The sequence below is a fragment of the Salvia splendens genome, chromosome 22, assembly GCF_004379255.2.
Source record: "Salvia splendens isolate huo1 chromosome 22, SspV2, whole genome shotgun sequence".
Taxonomy (NCBI): Eukaryota; Viridiplantae; Streptophyta; class Magnoliopsida; order Lamiales; family Lamiaceae; genus Salvia; species Salvia splendens.
In genome coordinates this window covers 18,338,017-18,358,385 of record NC_056053.1, presented here as the reverse complement: position 1 = coordinate 18,358,385, position 20,369 = coordinate 18,338,017, and the positions used below count along the sequence as shown (strand labels likewise).

The 20,369-nt window shown below is 40.4% G+C and overlaps 1 protein-coding gene and 1 pseudogene across 1 annotated transcript; both read right to left on the bottom strand.

Annotated features, from left to right (window-relative positions):
* Positions 1-2,841: 2,841 nt before the first annotated feature.
* On the bottom strand, positions 2,842-3,351 carry LOC121786861 (annotated as a pseudogene).
* A 14,330-nt stretch (positions 3,352-17,681) lies between these two features.
* Positions 17,682-19,699, bottom strand: LOC121787140 (ethylene-responsive transcription factor 1B-like). The gene has a single exon (XM_042185788.1). It carries the CDS (start codon positions 18,356-18,358, stop codon positions 17,891-17,893), a length of 468 nt encoding a protein of 155 aa, XP_042041722.1. The 5' UTR covers positions 18,359-19,699; the 3' UTR covers positions 17,682-17,890.
* Between the last annotated feature and the right edge of the window lie 670 nt (positions 19,700-20,369).

Below are 20,369 nucleotides of genomic sequence, written 5' to 3'. Positions count from 1 at the left end.
GCAATGTATACTTGGAAAGGCTAAGAAGGCACCCTATCCTACAGGTATTCACTCTTCTACAGCCCCTTTAGACTACATACATAGTGATCTTTGGGGGCCTTCACCGGTGTGTTCAATTGGTGGAGGAAAGTATTATCTAGCTATCATTGATGACTATACAAGAAAGTTGTGGGTATATATTCTTAAAGAAAAATCTGAAACACTCACAAAGTTCAAGATATGGTGTAAGGAGGTTGAGCTAGAGAAGGGTAGAAGTGTTAAATGCTTAAGGACAGACAATGGCCTAGAGTTCTTGTCTGCTGAGTTTGATCTGTTTTGTAAAGAGAAGGGTATGAAGAGGCACCGGACTGTTCCTGGTAATCCTCAGCAAAATGGTGTTGTGGAGAGGATGAATAGGACAATCCTAGAGAGGGTGAGGTGCCTACTTCTTGGGTCTGGTTTGAGCAGCAGATTCTGGGGTGAGGCTGTGTATACAGCAGCCTATCTCATCAATAAATGCCCATCTACTGCCCTGAAATCTGAAACTCCTGATTACATGTGGTATGGAGCTCACAGTGACTACTCAAAATACAAGGTGTTTGGGTGTGCAGACTATGCTCATGCTAGGCAAAGTAAGCTTGAAGCTAGGGCTCTGAAATGTATCTTGCTGGGGTATCAGAGAGGTGTTAAGGGGTATAGGCTCTGGTGTATTGAGCCCGGTAAGCAGAAGGTCTTGGTGAGTAGGGATGTGGTGTTCTTGGAGGATCAGATGCCATTCCTGAAAGATAAGCCGGACTCCAATGAAGATGAGGGTGATTTCTTCAAGGTGGAGCCTGTGGGGGTTGGCCTAGGAGCAGGTGGAGTTATTGACTCAGGGAGTGAGTCTGATTCAGATAAAGAAGAGGCTCCAACTCAGGGCAACCAGGCTGGTGAGTCTATATCAGACTCTATCAGGGACTATCAGCTTGCAAGGGACAGAGTTAGAAGAGAAACAAGGCCACCAACAAAGTTCTCTGATGTTGTGTATTATGCTCTGTGTGCAGCTGAAGGTATTGATGGTACAGATCCACTCACATATAAAGAAGCTATGCAGAGTAAAGATAGAGAAAGATGGATTGAAGCCATGAATGAGGAAATAGAGTCTTTACTCAAGAACAAAACATGGATTTTGGTGGACAAATCCAAGCTGAATAGAGATGAGATTGAAAAGGGGAGAGTGAAGGTGATTAAGATTAACACCTTGCACAATCCGGCTGACATGCTAACAAAGTCTCTAGGTAGAGACAAGTTTGACCATTGCAAGAAATGGATCAATGTTTGTGCAAGAACTGAGATGAGCCCTCAGGTGGAGAATTGTAATAATAGAGTGCTCATTTCAGTTGGAAGAAGCTCGGCTAGAAAGGAGTTCGGTAAGCTCGGCTTACCGAGCTGGAACTAGCCTGGAACTAGCCGAGAAGAAGAAGAAGAAGAAGGCAGAAGTCGGTAAGCTCAGCGGTAAGGAAGCTCGGTATGGAAGCTCGGTATGGAAGCTCGGTAAGGAAGCTCGGCGTTGAGCTGGAATGAGCCGAGAAGGAAGAGTTCGGTTGTAAGCCGAGAAGGAGTTCGGTATTGAGCCGAAGAAGGAGTTCGGTCTTGAACCGAGAAGGTAGAAGCAACCTAGCCGAACTAGCCGTTGGAGCAGCAGTTAGTTAGCTGAGATGTAGCGGTTATTCTTCTTGCTTTCTTGATTCTTCTTGTAGTTAGTTAGTAGCAGTTGCTACGTGATTATAGAGCTTTAAATAGCTCACCGTGTATGTAGTTTAGAGTAGAGTTTAATCAATAAAGAGTTTTCCAGTTTTCTCTCCAAGATTATCATCTTCAATACTCAAAGTGTGAGTGTGTGTGTTTTCTGCATTGTGTGATCTTATTGAGTGTGTGTAAGCCTTGTGTGCGTAAATCCCAACAAGACCTATGTATAATTCATAACCTAACGCACCAACATACAAGTTAGTATAATAACAACACAAGCAAAACTTTGAAAGAATGAAAAACACATATAGAACTTAATTAGATAATCAAAGAATTAATGGCTCAGTGTCACACAGACATAGACCACACATGAAAACGCCTTTTACAGAAGATCTCAAGGAAAGACAGAGAAAGTCACTCATAATAGCAAACACTGAAACCCTAGATCACACCAACTACAACAATCTCACAGTCGCACTGAAAAGATCACTTAGAAAGCGAAGAAAGGATGAATCGCCTAAATAGAAGGCAGAGCGTATTAATAGAGAGAGATCAGAAGACACAAAGTGTGAAAGAGAAAGCAGATGAGTGATGGAGAATGAGGATATCCCGGATAAGGGTGACTCCTCATCTCCCACTCTACATCCAACAGTCACAAGGCATTATCCGCATGGATCTACGCGTGGTGGCAATCGGTGCAAATCAGGTAAGTTTGGGCTTTAAGAAGAGTAGACTGAGATCAAAGATCAACTGGGCCAGCCAATTAACAAAGATTGGGCCATAAATTTCACACATACTGCATAAACAAAAGCAGCAGGAACTACGTCACACAATGGAGATCTTGATGGTTATGTTTTGAAGATTGAGCATATATGTATAAATTTTACTTATGAGATGGAGAGGAATGTGGAGTGTGACACATTGTTATATATGTTTTCCCCTATAAAAAAACTCGGCATTGCATAAAATATCAAATCTATATCATGAGAACACCAAGATCACTCTTCAAACACATCTCCAAGATCAAATTGCAACTATGCCTTTATTCAATTTACAGAAGATAGGGTTCAAATAATTGAATACTGAAAATCAACAACCAGCAATAAAAGATAAGATAAATTTACTCACAAGAAATCAGTATTCATTATCGCAACTCTGAGACAAGAGTTGCTCCAACAAATCAGATCCCAAATCATGAAGAACAACTCTATACTCTGCTTCTCCAACTTGCTTCTTCCCACTGCATCTTTGCCTCGTCGTCATGTTCATCATCTTGTGCGACTCTTTTAGGGCTTTCGCAGGCGACGAGCCCTCCTCGCAGCTGAACTTGATCTTCTCAAGAGATTCCACCACTCTCTCTATGGGAAAATTAAGTGGACCTAAGGCTCCCCGCGTCGCGAATGCAGCTTGGTCATAAGCTAAAGCAGCCTCTTCCGCGGTGTTGAATGTGCCCAGCCAAACCCTCGTTCCATGCCGTGTGGAATCCCTAATTTCTGCTGCAAATTTGCCCCATGGCCTCTTTCTTACTCCAATATATCGCTTTTCTACACTATCATTGTTGATGTTGGAGGGCTCAGCTTCTTATGATGGTGAGATTTTAAATGATATGAGATTTTGTTCTTTGAAATGGGAATAGGACTCCATCTAATTATTCAGCTCAAAACTAGAGAATTGTGTCAAATACTAAATGGAGGGGGAGAAAGATAAAGATTGAGGTTAGACTTCATTTTTAGATTCGTGGACAACTTGTATTTCTTGGCTTCATCTATACATAGATATTTTTGGTTATATTCTCTATTCTTTTAAGGACAATTATGAGATTGAAAAATTCAAAATGTCCGTGTTCCAGGCTAAAATACGCTGTTTAGTGTCACCCAAAAAACTTGATTAGAGCATCCACAATAGCGTCTAGCGCACCGCCTAGCCGAGTGTCGGCGCTAGGCGGTGCGCTAGGCGGTCTATTGCAGCCGCCCAGCGATTTTCACGAAAAAAAACCGCCTAGCGCTCGGTGGTTCCGTGGCGCTAGGCAGTGCGCTAGGCGATCCGCTAGGCGCTATAGCAGCGTCCGGATCGCCTAGCGCACCGCCTAGCGCGAATTTTTAATTTTTTTTTGTTTCCGAAACACTATATATACGCGACTTGCCCGTCATTTACATTCGCACCACTTGTATTAACGAGTACTCTCTCTATCTTAATTTTTGTACAAGATCAACACCTAGAAATGAGTAACGCCGGTGGTAGTGGTGGGAGTGGTGGGGATGCTGAGGAGTACTAGCGTATAATGAACGAAGCGCTAGAGGCCTATACGAACCGTGAGATTGATCAATGGATGCAGAGGGCCTTGCAGTCGGCGGTACCTCGACCTCGACCAGTGGTACACCGCCGAGCGGTGATTGATCGTGATCACGTAGCTGCACATCAGCGCCTATACGAAGACTACTTCGCACAGGAGCCGCGGTTCAACGCCAACCTTTTCAGGCGCCGTTTTAGGATGCGCAGGTCCCTGTTTATGCGTATTGTTAACGGATTGGAGCAACGATATCTGTATTTCCGCTTTAGGCACGATGCGTCTGGCAGACCCGGCCACACTCCTATTCAAAAGTGCACTGCGGCAATCCGGCAGTTGGCCTACGGAGGCGCTGCAGACATGTGGGATGAGTACCTCCACATCGGTGAGACGACTGCCCTGGAGTGTATGAAGTATTTCTGTCAGGGCGTGATTGAAATATTCGGTGATCAGTACCATCGAAGCCCTACCCCCGATGACTGCCGGGATCTGCTGCGGATGCACGGGGAACAGCATGGGTTCCCAGGGATGTTAGGCAGCATAGATTGTATGCATTGGGAGTGGAAGGGGATGTACACTACCGGCTACAAGGGAAAGAATCCCACGATGATCCTCGAGGCCGTAGCTGATTACCGGCTGTGGATTTGGCATGCGTATTTTGAGATAGCCGGTTCGAACAACGACCTGAACGTCCTCAACTCGTCGCCACTTTTCAACGAGCAGTGTCAGGGTGTCGGTCCGGCCATCAGTTTTGTCGCCAACGGCAACCGACATGATATGGGCTACTACTTGGCGGATGGGATATACCCTAGGTGGCCCGTCTTTGTGAATACGATCCGATGCGCATCAGATGAGCGGAAGGCCTACTTTACGGCACGGCAGGAGTCGACGCGCAAGGACGTGGATCGCGCATTTGGTGTGCTCCAGTCTCGATGGGCGGCAGTTAAGGGGCCAACGCGTTTGTGGCATGTCGACTGCATTGCAGATATAATGTACGCATGTATTATCATGCACAACATTATTGTCGAAGATGAAGGTGGACAACTAACTGATTGGGCCAACGATGATAATGAAGCCGGTCCAAGCCACGGCGTGGCCGCCCCCAACGTACGGAGTGGGGTACCTCACGATGAAGACGGCCGCCTCCAAGCACATGCCGACATGCGCCAAACGGAGGCTTATATTCGACTCCAAAAGGATTTAATTGAAGAGTTATGGGCGCGGAGGACTGCACGGCAGTAGTTTTTTTTGTTAATTATGTAATTTTTTTTAATTAATGTACTTTTTAAATTTTAATAATATTATTGAATTTTCTCGTATATGTATCGTAAATTAAATTACGTATTTTGTGTGATTGTTAATTATTTGTTTTATATAATTTTGAGTGATGTGGCTATTGATGTGGCTGGGCTATTTATGATGTGGCTAGGCTATGGCTGAGCTATTTATAATGTGGCAGGAGGATTTTTAGTGTTGATGATGTGGCAGGAGGAGTTTGTGGATAGGCTATTGCTGGGCTATTCCTATTGTGGATGGCCTTACAAAATGTAGTAGCTTAATTTCTATACTAAAATAATTAATATGCGAAAGATCATTGTGCAATAAACTAAATATTAATTAAATGTTTATATCTCCCAAGTTATTAGAGTAGTTTTTTAGGTATATATGTTAAGAAAAATGATGTTCGTTAAGCTAAATTGAAATAGAAAAAAGTACTAAGGAAAAGAAAAATAGGAAAATAATAAAATAAGATAGCTAATAATGAACTTTTTCAAAAGAGGAAATCAATAAATTATTGTGGAACAGCTCTCTGAAATGAATTACTCCCTTTGTCTCATTACAAGGGAAGCGTTTTTTGGAGAAATAGTTTAAATTAAATTTGTATAGTGTTAACAACTTCTCCAAAACATTTTTTCATACTTTATGTAATACTTTCAATTATTTATTTACCTTCTAAACTAAAATACAAGATTCTTATACAAAATGGGTGATATGATTTTAAAAATCGTAAACTTTGGAAATGATCTTAAAAATCACAAAATTTAAGATTAATATTCCCTCCATCCCAGCTTAAGTGACACATTTCTTTTTTGCACGTGTTTTGAGAAAATGATAATAAATAATAAAATGGAAAGAAATTAAAGTAAAAGAGAAAATAATATAGAAAAGACTCTCATCTACATTACTCTCTCTTACTTTATTTTGTAAAAAAACACTACTATATTCGGTAAGATTGTGGTATATTGCATAAGGGTATTTTAGTACTCCCCGTCGTCCCATAAAAATATGAGCACTGTCTATTTCCGTCTATCCCATGAAAATATGAGCATTTTCATCATTAACCATATACTTCAATTTATTTACAACTTAAACCATTAGGTCATAATATTACCACATATTAAACACTAATAACAATGTGGGTCCTACTATCCACAAATACTACAACTATTTTTCTCCTCCCTTCTCTTACTTTACCAATTATGCATTAATCTCGTGTCATTTCAAATGTAAATATTTTTATGGGATGAAAGAAGTATGTCATAACGAAATCGATGTAGGTATGATTATAAGGTTGTATTCCGTGTCAATCCACTCCTAAATACAATTATATATGTTCTACTATAATAGTTGATTTTACATTTTTAATTGTCCTTACTACAAGGGATTTTTTTTATAGCAATAATCAACTATTATACTCTCTTTTATTTGACTCTTTTATTCTTTCATAATTTAGTTTAATTTAGTTTAATTTAGTTTAGTAGTATCTTTTAAATATCATTAGAAAAGAAATGAATCACTTTATGGAACGGAGACTACTTGAAAAAATGTTCGATTTTCAGTTTTAGAAGTTGTCTCGGTCAATCCAAATACACATACGAGCATTTATTATTTTATCTGACATAAATTAAATTTGTAGGCGTGCATTGGCCCTAGGGATGTCAATGCAGCCCGCAACCCGTGGGCTGACCCGAATAACCCGCCAAATTTATAGGGTTAGGGTTGAAAATTTCTAGCCCGATAAAATTACAACCCGATTAGCCCGCACCCGATTAACCCGTAACCCGTTAGGGTCAGACCCGAAAACCCGATGGGCTGGCCCGAAAACCCGATAAAATTTATATTGTTCTATTTGTTTGACTCCGAATTGGACGATTTCATTGATTATTTTTATAATATAGATAACTAAAAAAATAACATTCAATTTTATATTAAACATATAAATTATATATTAAATTTTTATTAATATAATAATAAATAAATAAATTAGAAACTTCTTATTCATTAATAAATATTTAAATGTATAAACATGTTTTAAAACATGCTTTAAAATATTTAAATTTATGTTTTATTTTACACAAATCTCAAATATTAGTATTTGATCATGTTTGTGTTTGAGTTTAAGTATAAATCTCAAACTTATCATAACTAAATATTTATATTTTATAAATATAACTAATTTTCATCATTATTTATTGGATTAATCGCATGTTAATTTTATCGGTAGCAACCCGATTAACCCGCTGGGCCAGCCCGAAACCCGAGCGTTTAGGGTTAGGGTTGAACTTTTATAACCCGAAAAAAACTCAACCTGATTAGCCCGCACCCGATTGGCCCGCAACCCGAGTAGGGTTGGCCCGAAACCCGGTGGGCCGGCCCGATTGACATCCCTAATTGGCCCTCTCTTTTGTCTTTATCCGTCGGCTGAGTAGCTTTCTCGAATTCACACCCATTAGAGCATCCACAATGGCGCCTAGCGCACCGCCTAGCCGAGCGCCGGCGCTAGGCGGTCGCTAGGCGAACCATTGGAGAATCCGAAAACCGCTGCGCGGTTTTTCGGAAATCAATTTCGCCTAGCGCTAGGCGGTCGAAAACCGTTGGGCTATGCGCTGGGCGATCCGCTCGGCTCCATTGCAGCGCCCGGATCGCCCAGCGCATAGCCCAGCGGATTTTTTTTTTAATTTTCGAAACACTATATATACGCGATTTGCACTTCATTTTCATTCGCACCACTTGTATTAACGAGTACTCTCTCTATCTTAATTTCTGTACAAGATCAACACCGAGAAATGGATCTGAACAACGAGCCTAGTTCAGGGACGAGCGGTTCTCAAACTCCCTCAATCCCCGTTGGAGGCGGATGGAATCAGATGCCCGGGTACTACAACATGTAACCATGACAGCAGATGCTACCCGGGATGCCGACCGGAGGGAGTCTGCCGGGGGGGGGGGTTCCCGGCGATGCGGGGTTGGGCACCCAATATGCAGATGATGCCGGGGTGGGCACCCAATATGCAGATGATACCCGGGGGAGGTTCGGCGACGCAGGGACGCCGGGGGGCGTACCGGCGACGCAGGTGACGCGGGGGGACGTCTATCGCCCCAGTTTTGATTTTTTGACTGCTTCGTCGCACACATCGACCCCAACGGATGCGCAGTTCACGCCGAGCGGTTTTGATGATTTTGCGTTGTCGGATTTGGGGTTTGATAGTCTCGGAGTTCCGGAAACTCCCCTTCAAACGGGGGGAGCAGTGCAGGGTAGTGGCGCCCCAAAGAAGAAGGGCAAGGGAAAGAAGGTCGGGGAGTCGTCGCAGCCGGGTGGGGATGACCCCACGGTACGGAGAAGGTGGACGGACGAGGAGAATGTTGCGCTGTCAAAGGCGTGGGTGAGTGTTTGCGACGATCCTCATGTTTCTAATAACCAGAGGATCATCAACGTGTGGGGCAAGGTAGCAGCAGCCTACCAGCTATTTGCCCGGAGGGGAGGCCACACAACGGGTAGGATTGCCGGAAGGCGTGGAACCGAATCAGGGCTGTCGTCTCCCGATTTTCGGGTTTGTACGCCAACGCCCTCCGCATGCAGAGTAGTGGCCAAACGGAGGACGACTGCAGGAGGATAGCGGAGAAAGCCTTCCCCCAGCCCGGGTTGTATAAGGACTTCACCTACTGGAACTGCTATCTTGTGCTGAACGACTCCGAGAAATTCCGAGTAGGTGTCGACGCTGGCTGGCCGAAGAAGCAACGATTGAACTATACCGGGGATTACAGCGGCAGCAGCGGTGGTTCCCACGACCTCCCCAAGACGGACCAGGTGCTCCCCAACCCTCGTTCGTTCGGCCGCCGACCTCGCCCCGCTGGGTAAAAGTTGGCGCAACGGGAGGCGAGGGGGGTCGCCGGGGGTTCCCAGGAGGTCCAGTCGGCATCCCCCTTTGACCGCCAGTCTACAGAGGATCTCAAGTACTTCGCGCGTCAACAAACGAGCCAGATGATGGTGAAGACGTTAGCCGAATGGCGAGCGGCGACGGACCCCCAGGAGAAGAGATTTCTCTTCACATTGCTCGAGAGCATGAATGACGATCTGCGTGGAGGCGGCAGCGGAGGCGGTGGTGACAGTGGCGACGGAGGCGGCGGTGGCGGTGGCGACGGCGACGGCGACGACGGAGGCGAGAGAGCCGACGTGTGATTTTTTTTAAGCAATGTACTTTTTCGATTATTAATGTACTTTTTTAAAATTTTTGTACTTTTTTTTAAAATTAAAATAGTATTATTAATGTTTCTCGTATATGTCTCGTAAATTAAATTCCGTATATTGTGTTATTAGTGATGTGGCTGGGCTATTTATGATATGGCTAGGCTATAGCTGGGCTATTTCTGATGTGGCAGGAGGATTTTTAGTATTGATGATGTGACAGGAGGAGTTTGTGACTGGGCTATTGCTGGGCTATAACCATTGTGGATGCTCTTAGACAACACCATTTTTGAATTAAGCTTACTACCATTATCAAACATGCATCATCTTGCCACACGTCATCTCTTACGAAACAAGTACTTGTATATATTATTTTTTCCCGGATATTAGGCCATCCACAACGCTGTTCCTATACTGTTCATAAACCGTTCCTTAAACTACTATTTACGGGCCCCACTGTATTTTTTTACTCCATTCCTTAACTAAGGAACGGAACCTGCAACCCTCCGTTCCTTAAATTACTATTCATTCAATTTCATTTTTTTTATTTCCAACTCAATTACTATTCGAACATGTCGGTCGTTTGTCTAGTCGCAAGCTGGCGGATTGCTACAGTACATTTCTGCAGCGTCGTGTGGCTGGGACGGCCGACCGCGTCGAACCCTTCCTCGAAGAACTCTTCCCGGGCTGCCAAAGTATTCGCGATGTGGAGAAATAACAGTTTCCCCATGCGGAAACGGCGACGGAAGTACGTATCTCCCCAAACCGGGTTATCGCAGAAGTAGTCGCGTACTAACCTTGCGGCGGCTTCCTCTCGGTTACGATGGATGTACGTACGGGAGCGTCGTTGGGGCGGCGCGGCTTCTTCCGCCTCCCGTCGTCGATCTTCTTGAAGTGATTGTTCCAATATTTGACGCATTTGTTCAAAATGATCCATTAGTTTGATTAAATTTGAGAGAAGAAAAACAGAGTTGATTTGAGATGAAAATTGGGGTGGAAATAGAGAGGATTTGAGAGGAATAGATGTGTGTTTGTGAGTGAAATGAATATGAAATAGGAGTATTTATAGAGTAAATAAATTTAAAAAAATAAAAAAATACAAAACGGATAAAAAAACGGTCACAATACCGTTTCAAAATTTTTTTTATAATTAAATTCGAATTTTAAAAAATGAATTATTGCGTCACCGTGACGAAACCCAATCGCGGGGCAGCGAGTGGGCGTCACGCGTGCGCTGAGAGCCTGCCACGTCGCCTCGGCGCGTGGCGGAACGTGTCGTGCCGCGTGCCGCGGCAACGACACCCGGCACGGCATAGGCACGGAATGGCGACGACACGGCGGCTGCAACCTGTGCCGCCGCGGAACCGTTCCTCCGGAACGGCATAGGCACCGCAACGGCACAGCGTTGCGGGTGCTCTTAGGGCTGACAATTTTTGACCTGTCACGTTAATCCGACACGAACCCGCACGAAAATAATGGGTTTGGGTCAAGCCTTATTGGGTTCGTGTCCTTATTGGGTTGACCCGTTAAGAACCCGAAAAATTCGGGTTGGGTTCGGGTTGGATGCGAGTTGGATATGAATAACCCATTAAGAAATAATATTACTCTCTCTGTTTTTAAAAAATAGCAAATATTTCCATTTTGGGTCGTTCCTTTAAAATTGAAACTTTAGAATCTTTCTATTTTAGGACATGGACCACACAATCCACTAACTCTACTTTCACTACTTTTTCTCTTCCTCTCTCTTACTTTACTCATTTTTCTTTTCTTCCCTCTTACTTTACCAATTTTTTTCATTTACTTTACCAATTGTGCATTAAAACTCGTGTCGTTTCAAATGTTTCTATTTTTTGAATATAGAGGGAGTATTATTTTCAGTATTTTATTATTTATAAAAAAATGAATGATTTACAAATTTCTTGTAAATCAAGATTAAATTGTGGAAAATGATTTTTTATCATATAAATCAAGTTTAAAATTAGGTTAAATCGTGTAATATCAGGTTTTAATCGTGTGATATCGGGTTCGGGTCGTTATCGTGTCGTGTCAACCCATATTATATCGTGTCGTTAACGGGTTCGTGTCGGGTTCGGATCATTTTCGGGTTTGAGGGTAGCAGGTCGGGTTCGTGTTCGGATTGACAGTTTCCTTAACAGGTCGGATTCGGGTTAGGCCTTATTGGGTTGGATCGTTATCAGGTTGACCCGATAAAGACTCAATCCGCACAATTTGCAACGAATATAGGGTTTGGCATCAGTGTCTCCTAATAATACCTCAATAATATTGATACAATGTTTATGTTAGTCGTGGAATATCATTTCAGAGTATACAAATTATATATGTACACCATTTTTATCAACAAAATATTAACAATTTCTATTGACCGATTGACGTCAATTGAGATATTAAAATGGGTGCTTAAGTCAATGCTGTATTTTTGAAGTTCAAAGATCTTCAAGAATTACTATTCCATGTGGTCAAACGTTGTCCAATCGTATATATACGGAGTAATTACTGAAATTTAATATTAATATTGCACTATGAACTACTACTATTACTCTCCTCGTTGTCGATGAATGCCTTCGTTTAAAAGATACTCTCCTCGTTCCCTACCACGACTGCCACCACGTCCATCGTCACGTCCACGTCCAAGCTCGACATTGATAATCAACATGGACCGTGATACGAACTATTTGCAAAATGTGTCACAAGAATGACTAAACTATAAAAATTTCAGAGAACTCTTAGTTTCTTTAAATTAAAATATGTTAATAATGATAAAAATTGGCTGCAAAATAATGAAAGAAATCATTTATATATATGTGATTTGGAAACCCTAAGCACTCAAAATGAAATAAAATGAAATTATTTAAACTAAGAAACATCCCTATAAAATTATATGGCGATTTGAACCCTTGAATGAAGTCAGTATGACAAAATCCGTCTTACATCTTGGCAAAGGCAATGAGTTTGACTCATCAGCCTATTTCGCAAGCCCATTGCGAGTTTTAAGTTGTTCCAAGCGTTTTTCGGCGTCGATGGAATTGCATCAAATGTTGGTTATAGAATATAAAAAAAGAAAATAAATCGACAAGAAATTTGATGTGCCACCCATCACATATGACTAGAAGATTAAAGGTTAGTAACCAATTTTATGCATGATGCATAAGTATTAAAATTAGGATGGAATTGCAAAGGGATAAAAGCGTGATGTTCAATTATGTGTTTATACTTATTTAAACAAGTGACTAAACGAAGGACAAAAGCAGATTAGTTAAAATCCCACGTATTTACATGAGAATGGGATATTTGTTGTATTGGAATTTGGAGTGTGGTCGTTCTCTCTCGAAGGGCTTCATCGTCATTTCAAGCGTGTGGGGTGAGCTTGACATCTGGATTATGAAATAAATGTAAGGAAATGTTTTTGTTCGAAGATGGGTTTTCAATTATTTAAAAGTAGAGGAAATTAATTATAATATCTATTCCCTCTTTCACAGTGGGGTTTTGTCTTTATGTGTCGGCGCAACAGTGAAAATTACAATTGCCTAATTTAATAGTAACAGTTTTTCATTAAAAGAGGTATTTCCATTGATTGCAATCCGGAACTTGATAATTTCATCTTGAAAATGTTGCAATTTTGGACCATCGTTTTGAAACTAAAATTTTAGTGTGCACTGATCTTATACTAACATAGAAACCCATGTCAAACAAGGATATGTATAAGAATTATGGGGATAAAGAGGAGGTAAATTGCCATAGGTTTTTAATGGGTTTTCTATAATTTAGGGTACTATATAGGTCTTTCATGACGAGTCTCAAGTTTCTTTCAGCTCAACATAAATCTGAAATATTTGTAATGTACTCCAAATTATAACATTTGGGTCAACTAATGATTAAGCCATGATCAAGACTAGTCGAAGTTAGTAACAAGTGAAAGTTTATACTATCAAACAAAGTTTGTAGATTGGAAATGCAATATATAATAGCATTTGAACATTTATAAATTTTTGTTTCTTGTTAAGGCTGAAACCTTTGTAAGTAATTTTGAACTTTGACTTTACTGTCTATAATTTATGATTTAGCCCTAATATTCAAATTCAAATTCAAATATGTTGTTGCATTGATTTTTATTCTACTTTTTTTACATATATCAAGTACAGTAGTTTCTAGGTTCAAAAAAGTGGTCCTGTAAATTTTCATAGAAAAAGAGGTTGAATGATTTCAATATGTGCACCATATAATTTTGGAAATGCATACAAAAGAAAGATAATGGTGATTTACATGAAAGGATAAGTTCTTGATGTAGGAGTACTAAAATTGACATAGCTTGGTATTATTGAAACTGAACAAGAAAATTAGAACTGAGCTTTTGTTACGGACGTTCTCCGTAACGAGGCCGGATGGCTAACTTCTCAGAGAGATAAGGTGATCGAACCTTCGACGTGCTCGAAGGAAAGCTCACGAATTGCTGATTTTCGGACGTTCTCCGATGAACAACAATTTGGAAACGAAATATGATATTCTTGTTACTCAAGACAAGTTTGTGGAAAATAATATATTCATTGAATGATTAGAATGATAACAAACTCTCCTATTTATAATACTAGAATACTACTACCCTAACTTAATGAACAAGAAACAAATATCTAAACAAATATGAGAAAGATATGGTGAGTAAGGGAAAACTAAATAATTAGAAGATCCTAAGAGATATGATAGATATGATCGTATCAACTCCCCCACGGTTGAAATCCACCTTGTCCTCAAGGTGGGAACCACGAACCATTGACGAGAGTTGAAAGCAAAAGCTTTAGCAAGGCGTCTCCTCCTGGATCAAACACGTATCGAACAACTGAATGTCTCCCTTTATCACCTTTGTCAAAAATCAACAAAGGAGACCCAATGTTGGCAAAATTCCATGCCAAAACGAAAAGCTTGTTCACGCCTCTCAGAAAGCTCAAACATGGCGTGTCATTGCGCGGAGGGATTAACCTCGCATCGGTATCGAGCGATGTTGATCGAGGATTCAGACGTGTAGCATCCCTAACATGCAAATCCCCATAGATACAAGCAATCTCCTTCCCATGTATTGGAAAGGACGGTGCAACTCTATTTCCAACTAATGCACATAGATAAGCACCACCATTTTCACTAAAACAATTCTCAACAACATCGGGAGATGTCATTAGAGCAGCATCGAGAGATGCGACGACGTTCTTCACTTCCTCAATGGAATCAACCTCCTCGTCGCCAACTAACAATGTTTCTTCCTCTCTAGGGCTGCACGACGGAGAGATCATAGCTGGTGGAGGCAGTTCATCTATCAATCCGCTCTCCTCTCCGCTGTCGTCGTCGGGGCTGCAAGACGAGACTATTGGGGGCAGATTCAAAGATGGGACAACAGCTATAGCGGGCAGTGACGCTGCTGAACGGCAGTGGCTTGTCATGCTCAAGCAAGATGACGAGCGTTGTGGTGGTGGTGGCGGGACAACAATGACAGTTAGTTGTGAGTTGCTAGATGGGTCGCGGTGAACATCAGCGTCCTCATCATATCCATCAGAGTCACCATCATAATTAGGGTAATATATGGATGCGATCTCTTCATAATACAGGTTACCCATCGACACCCAAGCGCCCGGCGGGTCCCAACATGATGGTTGGCGAGAAGGCTCGTACTGCAGCTGCAGAAATTGATGAAGCGGGAACCCCCTGTACGTGGATGGCGGTCCATAGTCGAAGGGTTGATAGTGCTCGGGCAGTTGATAACGAGTTTGGTGGAGGTGGTACGGACGGCGTCTATCCGGCTGATATGGAGGAGGAGGTGGGTACCTATCCGACTGGTGGTGTTGTGGCCGCCGGTACGTAGGCTGGGTGTAACGTCGGTGCTGCTTGTCCCAATTAGCGCCGCCACGATCAGGAAGACCGTAAGGTGGTTCCGGATCAGGCCGTTGTGGCGGTCGAAGTTTCCCCATTCGCCGGTCGTTCGCGTTCATACGCGACTCCAATTTGTCCACCCGTCGATCCATACTGTCGAGGCGTGCATTTAATTTATCAAACCCTAATGTGATTGGGTCGACCGAAGCCTTCCCCGATTGGTCGGGACGACGCGGCGGGCCTATATGCAGCGCCGACGTCGTTTCCCTGGTCGGCCGTTCCGACGTAGATTGGCCATGGTATGCTGACGTCATGAGTACGGGATGAAAGCACCAGTTGTTACGGACGTTCTCCGTAACGAGGCCGGATGGCTAACTTCTCAGAGAGATAAGGTGATCGAACCTTCGACGTGCTCGAAGGAAAGCTCACGAATTGCTGATTTTCGGACGTTCTCCGATGAACAACAATTTGGAAACGAAATATGATATTCTTGTTACTCAAGACAAGTTTGTGGAAAATAATATATTCATTGAATGATTAGAATGATAACAAACTCTCCTATTTATAATACTAGAATACTACTACCCTAACTTAATGAACAAGAAACAAATATCTAAACAAATATGAGAAAGATATGGTGAGTAAGGGAAAACTAAATAATTAGAAGATCCTAAGAGATATGATAGATATGATCGTATCAGCTTTATGCTGGTAATTAGAAGATTAAACGAGAGGGAGAGAACTGAGCTTTGTTCTCTTGCTTTTTGTGTGTCCCAATCGAAGGATACGAGCCGTGATCAAGACTAGTCGCCAAGGCTATGGTGGTTAGAGCAACCGAAAGATCAAAATTCGTGACAGTGAAAACAATTCAAAGGCATGTATAACACATAACTTTAATACAGTACATTAATTTTCACTTAACCGGAAATTGATTTTGAGAAAATGAATATACTAGTATAATTATCCGCACAAAATGTAGTACATACAAATAAAATTAGTCAAAAAGGTAGTACATACAAATTTCCAACACTTTACCAGGATTAATTTCTTAAAGCATATTCATCTCTTTTTTCAACCCTCGCTTTCAACCGAAAATGGAAGAAATCTGTTTAAAATCTATTACTCCATGTTTTACGAACAACCAAAATAGATAAAGTAATGCATTATTGTATGTACACAAATGCACACTATGAATACAATAAACTAAATCCAAACTCGTTAATCATTCATAGTGTTAACCACAGTTGCAACTGAGGCTGCTCGACAACGTATGCAAGCAAAAGCACATTGAGGCAGCATAACATAAAATATTAATGTTATAAGATCATTTTCTACCATTCATACTCACAGGAGTACTATTACTTGTCTGTGCAAAAGTAGGGAGTGATAGTGGCTACACATATATGGACAAGGAGCAGTTCCTAGGAAGTGAACATCAGTGCATAGGGCACACCCAATGAGTGACGGAGACATGAATGAACCAAAACACACCAAAGAGAGAGAGATTAATTATGAGAATATCAAGGCATGAGAATGCATTTTCGACAAGTGCTAACATATTTAATAGTTTGTGTAGTTCCCCCTAAGAAACTTCTTCGGGAGCGTGTGAGTGTGGATAAAGCATGCTGGAAAGGCTTGGGTTGGTTTGAAAGACAATGAGATGTATCAAAGCCACACCTCTCACACTAAGGTGAATAATGAGATGTATATTCAGTTAGAACTTGACATATTTCATAGATGTTATTCATTCTAACAAGGTGCATCTTATTTACTAACGTATATATCATAAGAATAGTTAAGGAATTCGTGTTTAGCTTAGGGAAAGTAGGGACAAAGCACGCTAGTAAGACTTGTGTTGATCTGTGAGGAACATCAGCTTAGGAGGCAGGTTGTTGCACATTAATCTAGCCATTCATAACTAGTTAATGCAGTTCGTTGTGTATTTGAGCTTACATTTTATTGACAAATCCAAACAGAATCGTACTTAAATAACTAAGATAATTCATCTAGGGATGAAATTCTATGAACAAAAATGTCATTGTTGTTCATAGAAATCCATCACTAGATGAGTTATCTACCCGACCAAACATACTTTTAGTGTACTATTATATGTGGAATATGTATAGTCAACATCAACAAAACTTTATATATTGATTGAGAATAGATCTTCAAAATCTTCTACACCAAATTGAGTTTCTGAGCTCCTATAGCAACCAGTACCATTTCACATGATTTCCTACCTAAATAAGGTTTTGCTCCCATAAAGCAAAATTAAAGGGGGTAAAAATGGCGACAAAGAGGGGGAACAAGCAAATGCAATTAAGTAAATTTGAGGCTAAATGAAACTTGTATCAAATTCGAAATGAACTTTCATTCAACTCCCACTCATATTTGAATTGATAAACTCGGAGATTATTCAATAGAGATCAAGGGTTTAATAGAACCCAAAATCAAGAACAACACAAAGGCAGCAGCACAGAAAATATTCCAAAAAAAAAAACAGAAAGAGGCAAAGGGATCAAGATTTACTTACAAGACTTCAATAGTGTTTATGTTCAATCAGTAGTTGAATTCTCAGACAAGAGCTGATCCAATAAATCAGATCCCAAGTCATGAAGAATCACAACATCCTCTTCTCCAACACGCTTCTTACTCGAACTAGTTTTCTTCGTCGTTGCAGCGTTCATCAGCTTGTGAGACTCCTTCAGGGCTTTTGCAGGAGACGAGCCCTCCTCGCATCGATACTTGATCTTCTCGAGAGATTCCGTCACTCTCTCCACGGGAAAGTTGAGTGGGACGGAGGCGCCTCTCGTCACAAATGCAGCTTGATCATAAGCTAGAGCAGCCTCTTCTGCAGTATTGAATGTTCCCAGCCAAACTCTCGCGCCATGCCTCGTCGAATCCCTGATTTCCGCTGCGTATTTCCCCCACGGTCTCTTTCTTACTCCAATGTATCTCTTCTCCGTCTTAGAGCCATCTCCCTTTTCGTGGCTGGAAGATGATGTAGAGAAGTGAAATGACATTACCTTGAACTTCTTCTTTAATTTTTGTGTGGAGAATATATGAAGAAAAATGGTGGATGAAGAAAAAAGAGGGGTTTGAAGCCTTGAATTAATGAGATTAGTTTTTTTCTTAAAAGGGTGGGAAGCTAGATTCTAGGACAGCTTATACACTTCTGGCATTATTTACTTCCTCTCTCTTTTCTGTCATGTTTTAGTAAAAGTGAAAATTGTGTGTATCTCTGTTTGTAAAAAAAAGCGAGGGTTTCTCAAAACGGTAAAAGAGGAACAAGTTAGCTAACCCTAGTCAACCTTTTTTGATGATGTTTTGTGATTTTGGAAATTTTAAACTATTTTAATCCAATTTAGCAGCTAGTTTAACAATATAAATTGGTACGTTGTTTGATGATCTTTTAAATTAATAAACCATATATGGATATTATTCTCGAGTGTATAGAATGTTCCCACAAGTATCAAATTATTCATTAATTGTGTGAAAGAGATTTGTAATTTTAGCATTTTTGAAAATTATGATTTATGGTGAAACTTGATGAATGTGAGTAAAATTTATACGGAAATTGAATATTTTGTTCTTTAGCATTGACTTGACTTTTGGTTTTGTGGTCACAATATTTTTTCCTTTTTCAATACCATTCAATGAATTATATATGGAGGTATTAATTTTCTGCGTAGAGTTGCTTTTATATATAATTGTTGACGACGTTTTGGGGTGATGCCCACTCTGTCTTCTTCTGTCCGCCGATACAATCTGATTGAGTGAGCAGTCGTTTTCTTAGGTATCATGCACCATTACACAAACACACAATTATTAAAATAATTAAATAAATATTAAAGGTTTAAGTACGATGGCTAAGGTTTGTGTTCAAATTATACGGCAACGACAAACTGAAGGTTTAATTGTGTTTTTCACCGAAACTTAAACAAATTGAATTTATGTGTTTAATATAGTGCAAGGTGTTGGTCTCCCATATATGTTGGTTTAAAGAAGACGAGTTTAATTAATCACTTAAAATAAGATAAATTTGTTCGACATAGAGATTGAACTTAGTTTAAATTTCAGATGATGTGTAAAATAACACTTCCTTGCTCATTTGGATCATGACTCATATGTATGTTAAGAGTTATAGTGTTCCACCACAATTTCACAAATTCAATTGCAAAAAAGAACCGTATATAAAATTAATGAATAAAGCCATACCATAGTCTAAAATGAGTTAGGAGAGGTCAAACTGAAACTGAAACATAGGATATCCCTTCAACAATTATAAACAAGTACTTTTCCTGCGTATAAAAATGGTTCTTAAATCAAAGAGGCCTTAGCCCATAGCCAATAAAGAAGAATGATGAAAGTTTACTTACTTTCATGAGAAACAATCTTGAAAAGTTTCTATCCCATCATTTGTAGTATATATATATATATATATATATATATATATATATGGCCCTTGTTTCTCTTGGGGCTCTTCATCCTTTGTAGCACACGAGATTAATCTTGACATCTGAATATATTTGAAATGTTTTCGAGGATACTTAGGAAAGAAATGTCCAAAATATTGAGCTCAAAAATCCAACAGACAGAAGAGAGTGTGTGGTTGCATTTTGTATGAGAGATGATACCAACATTTCAGGTTATCAACATATATATAATATTAATAATTGCAAATCTTGACCTATATAGTAATAATTTTGAATTTAAGTTTCACAGTGGATTTTGTCCTCTTCCGTCGGCGGATCACATTTCCATAAAGAAAATCAGGATTGCACAATTTAATAGAATAAAATTACTAATAGTTTTCTACATTCTCCCTTTTAATAGTTTTTTAATAGTATACCATTTTCGTGTTCTCTTCGATTACCATACACAAATACATTTCTTTATAACAAATACACAAGACGGACGGATATATGCAGAATGAATTAGGTAAGACTTTTATGAGAAATAATTTCAGCAACTTATCGAAGATCCTATAGGTAGTCAATGATATAATATTTTGTCGTCAATATTTTGAATCGT

Excerpts from the sequence above, each read along its gene's own strand:
- LOC121787140 (XM_042185788.1), bottom strand. The coding sequence starts at position 18,358 with ATGTCATTTCACTTCTCTACATCATCTTCCAGCCACGAAAAGGGAGAT.